This window comes from Histoplasma capsulatum, genomic scaffold (assembly GCF_000149585.1).
Source record: "Histoplasma capsulatum NAm1 scaffold_1 genomic scaffold, whole genome shotgun sequence".
NCBI lineage: Eukaryota > Fungi > Ascomycota > Eurotiomycetes > Onygenales > Ajellomycetaceae > Histoplasma > Histoplasma mississippiense.
In genome coordinates, this window is record NW_001813982.1 from 4,193,474 (window position 1) to 4,198,367 (window position 4,894).

A 4,894-nucleotide genomic window follows, 5' to 3' on the forward strand; every position below is an offset into this window, starting at 1 on the left:
GGTTGGGTTTAACGACGTCCAAGGAAACGACAAGAAAAAACAGGGTATGCATATGAAACGGAGAAGAACGGTAGAGAAGATATCTCTAGAACTTTGAATATTTACTAACAGCAATGAGAGAGGCTTGAATTGTCCAAGAATCCAGGGGTGTTTTGAGTCACAGCGATTATTTAAGGACATGCTTGGTCGCTGCCAAGCCTGGCCTCCCAAGGGGTCCCAGATATATTTTTTTCCTGACTACAAGTGGACATGATATTTTATTTACTCCTACAGTGGATGTGCTCCAGGAATCAATTGTAGATGGCCAGGTCAAATCGCGATGAGCTGGCCCTTCCTGAACTCAACGTTCCAAACAGAAAGACATCTGCATACTGTTAAAAACTGGAGATGGGTACTGTAACTCACCCAGCATCAATTCTCCATGTCATGATACCAGTTTCGGAACTTTTGCGAAAGCAATTAATGCCAGGGGTTCAAGCAGCCCAACCTGACGGCCTTTAAATTTGAGAACGCCCAAGCAACTTCAGTTGCGGCCATTCTAGTTTCTAAGAGTAACAATCGCGGTCGTCCTGCGAATGTCATCGCGGGTCAGTAGGAGCTACGGGAGCTTGATACCTGGGGAATTCCAGGTCAGAATTGACAATAAGTTTTTTTTACTCCGTAGCACTGGTATGTTTAAAGGAGACGAGTGCTGCATTTTGTGTTATAAATTAGCTGGCAAGCAACAAACAAGCACATACGACCATAGGGAGTGGAAAACAGGGCTTCCCGTCCGCTCAGCCATACTTAAGCCGCTCGCCGGCCGGTTAGTAGTTGGGTGGGTGACCACCAGCGAATCCCGGCTGTTGTATGTTTTTGCTCAACTACAATAATTTTCTCCTCCTTGAATAGTTGCCTCGCTGCTCTTTAAGATCTCTACCCATGTTCAAAAAAGTAGTCGCGTGCTTGGATTATATAGAGCGAGCAACAATGGAAATATTTATATTGACGGCTAACTACGGAGTGGTGAAGATATCTAAATGAGAACCCGTTATCAGCCCCACACAGCAGCATTGATAAATATGTAACCAGGGGTCCGTCATAATCCCATGTAGCAATGTAATTAGGCATGTGGAGTTGATGTTTGAACGACGAGAAAATAGTATACAATCTTTCTCTCCCTGGTGCTCTGGGTAAGATATCGTAAAATCAAAGAAACTCTGTTTTCTTTCTATATCTATATATCCAGTGAAGGTGAAGCCTCTTAATGTATCTGATTTGTTACTAAGAGCGCCCAATGTAGAAGCAATCATGTCTCGTCCAGGCAATTCTTGTTCGAAGAGCGTTCCATCTCGAAAGTGCCAACGGAGATATAACAATTAAATTTTAGATATTTACATTCAGCCGATCTCAAAGCTGTTGTTTCATCAATCTGAAAAATTGGAGCGACGTTCAACTCGAGAATCGAATCGATGCTCTATGGGAATCAATAAAGCGAGACCCGTCAGCCATAACATATGTTCATAAATCTGTGGCACACATCCCCCCAGAGTATCAAAGCCTGCGAGATAATAACAATCATGCTCATAGATTTTAGAAATCTTCGACATGTCTCTCTTCATCTGCGGGAGCCCGATTATGTTTCTTATCCGAGATGAGAGGCTCTTCTTGAAAGTTGAGGTCTTTTCTTTCCATGGGAGACTTGAGACCCTTTCGCTCCAAACATGTGATAGTTATTTGATATCCTCGGTGAACTATGAAGAATCAAAAAAAAGCAAAAGGTGGGGAGAGAATAGCAATATATTTGAATAAGTATGCATATCGAGTTCCCGTAGACAAATGCACAAGAGCTTTGAACAACAGATGAATATTGGGCAAGGTCGGCGTTTCTAGTCAATAGTCTATTTATTTAAATAAAGCAACACAATTATTTAGGCGTTTGACGAGTAAGGAGAACTTACTCCAGCGGAACATTCAAAACCAGCCCTGGTCTGTGTCTTCCACAAACACCTTTGGAGTCGGATGTCTGCCATCAATGAAGACAATGCCCTCAGCAGCTCGGCTGTGACCACCAGGGTTGATCAAATAGGAAATCACCCTAGGTCGCGGATTGTCTTCCAAGTTCTCCAAAAGCACGGACTCGATAAATTTCACTTGATCTGGGAGAGCGATCTGTCCCATATATATTCCACAGAATATCCCGGCCTTCTTGATGTTAGGCTCCAGACGAAAACACTTCTTGCCTATATAAAGATCTAGAAATTCAGCCATTTTTCCTCGCACATGTTTCTCGCTAACATCAGGGTCATTCGTAAGGCCGGGCAGAGGAGATATATGGGCCAAAATGACGCCTTTTCCGGAAACAAACGCGACGGCGGTACAGCTATTCAAGTTCCGGGTTCCTACTGATCTTTTCAGCTGTCCATCTGCAAAAGAATCAAAGTCGACTTTGTTCATGTGCACCTGGACGAAAAGGGAAGTAGACATTCTGAAGGTTAACTGGGGATGATAAAGGAGCTTTCAATAATTGCACACGCTCTTCCACTTCAGTCTACTTAAAACTACTACTGGGGAGGTTGGATGACATGTTTACAGTGCCAGCTCATAGGTTTTGGCAACCCCAACTACAATCATGGCGCTTTTTATGGCAGAAAAGTAGAGGGGGTTGCCAATACATATGGTCCAGTGCAGTACCTCAGCTGCCAGCACGCCAATTACAACAGTACATTAGACAGATACTGTTGGATTGTTGGATTGGCTGGTTCGTCCCCACTACTACCAGCATGGTGTTTGAGCTCGTTTGCCCCATGACCTAAAGATGGGTAAGCGGATGTTAGGCCACTGGGGCAAAGGAGCTCGATCACCACCAGCGCCATGGTGGTCGTAGAGGGGGCGAACTAATCCAAACCCCAACAGTTGATGACCTCAGTAATGGCTACATCATCTGATTATGATCGCTCTCAGGAAGCGATGCTCGAAACGGTTCAATCTTTAAGTATCTACGTTTCGGTTTCGTTGCAAGGATGAGAAATCTGACAAAAGAACTGCGTATTGCCCATTACTGGTGACAATGCCGATAGTGTCACCCGATTGCTAGATGAATGGGCACCAATGATTCCCGAACACTTTGCTCTTGCGACACAAAAAAAAGTGTCGTAGTGTTCTCGAATTGTTTCTTGATCACGGATATAATATAAATGCTGCTGTCGATACAAAGATACCCTCAGCAATTGTGTGAGTTTTGCCAGATAGCCTGTAATGTCTCTGATGACTGATGTATCCTAGGTACACTTTTGACAACACAGCTCTTCTCGAATGGTTTTTGAAGCATGGTGCCAATCCAAACAAACGCTGTCATGTCCGCGACTGTACTCCGTACACCGTTGTCCTTCGCTGTTTTGGAGGGTTCATTTGAAGTCATCAAGATACTCTTCGAGAACGGGGGATCATCTGCCCAAGGCCAGCTATTACACTACTCAGCCATGCGCAAGACCACAGACAGCTTGGCAGTTCTGGAATATATTTACAACAAATGCCCGGAGATAAATGCCTCGAATATCAACAAGTTGCTGGATCAAGATTCTCCTGAGGATTTCGCGATGAACCATAGGGCGGGACTTGGTACTCCACTTCATTACGCGGCACTAGCCGGGTTATTGGATTCCGTGCAATTCCTTGTGGGGAGAGGAGGAAACCCTTGGATTTTAGATCCCCACCGTCGAACAGCGTGTGGTTGGGCAATCTACAGCGAACAAGAGCATGTGGCTCAATATCTTCAAAGTCTCAGAAATGTTGTGCCATCCAACCCAGAAAACCAAGAATTCAATAATATCAGCATACCGGTTTGAGTTCTGGATTTCATTTGTATTGTATTTTGTATGTTGCTTTCATTTGTTATTACGGCAATCACAGTTCAGGATGCAGATTCGGAATGTACTGTACTTTAATGTCCCTGAAAATTGAACTGCATTGACAACGGGTATTGCTTAAATTCTGCAACCTCTTCAATGGGATAAGCATTCACACAAAAGCAAGTCCTTAATGAGTATCTATTGTCAGCACTACAGTCTTGTTTGACAGAAAAGCATAGTATTTTGAGAGAAGCCATGCACAAGCCTTTTGTTATCGGAGAGCTGAATTAAATTGCAGCATATATCCTCATTCTCATCACCATACCCAGCCAGCACACTCAAATGTCACGACGAATCTCCAGGGAATGTCTACGGATCCGCAAATATGATTCAAACCGGGCAAATGAAGGCGGGAATGCCCACAATAACCTATTCGAGCGCATCAAAGCACGACACCAACATCCTGATTGCATTGTAGGATCATCACAAAGTCCTCTAAATACAATGACAAGGCCATGCTCCCTTGATCCAGCCATTGTGGTGAGCAAAGCGAGAGTCCGGCCATTGTATGGTTTAGCTCAACATGAATGTCTCTCTCCAGGAATCCCTGCCTCCCTGGTTTTCCCCTTCCTGCTTCACCTGCCACCATACATTTTCAGGCAGCAGCTTTTGCATTTTGATTTTCCCAGCTTGATATACAGAGATTTTTTAGTTGTAAGATAGTTAGCTTCTCTTACCAATGCCTGTGATGTGTCAGTACTGAGCAGTAGCTACCAGCGTATAATAGCCGATGAAAGTGGACTGAACAATAGACTGAATCAAGGAGTAGAATGTTTATTTTATTCTATATATCTATACAGAAATTAAACGATAACAAAATTATTAAAAATAACCTACCGATTCCCGAACTGAAATTTCCTTAGCTATAATATCTTATTTCTAAAGTCTGACAACCCGACCAGGCCTCGGCATGGTCACAAGAAAATCGCCAGACGTTTGGAAAATGATTGCTGTTGTTAAAGAGAGGGGCGAAGTGGTGATTCCAAGTAGTCAATGACAAACAA

General features: G+C 43.6%; 2 protein-coding genes across 2 annotated transcripts in view; one reads left to right on the top strand and one right to left on the bottom strand.

Annotated features, from left to right (window-relative positions):
• Positions 1-1,953: 1,953 nt before the first annotated feature.
• Positions 1,954-2,466, bottom strand: HCAG_01193 (predicted protein; the record flags this gene model as incomplete). Its single annotated transcript, XM_001544096.1, has 1 exon — positions 1,954-2,466. One exon carries the CDS (start codon positions 2,464-2,466, stop codon positions 1,954-1,956), a length of 513 nt encoding a protein of 170 aa, XP_001544146.1.
• A 1,706-nt stretch (positions 2,467-4,172) lies between these two features.
• HCAG_01194 (predicted protein) overlaps positions 4,173-4,894 on the top strand; it is a gene marked incomplete at both ends in the record, with an annotated part of 2,608 nt that continues 1,886 nt past the window's right edge. The window contains 2 exons of the mRNA XM_001544097.1: positions 4,173-4,370; positions 4,793-4,824. Of these exons, the coding sequence (XP_001544147.1) occupies positions 4,173-4,370; positions 4,793-4,824 (230 nt within the window). The remainder of the gene's footprint in view (positions 4,371-4,792; positions 4,825-4,894) is intronic.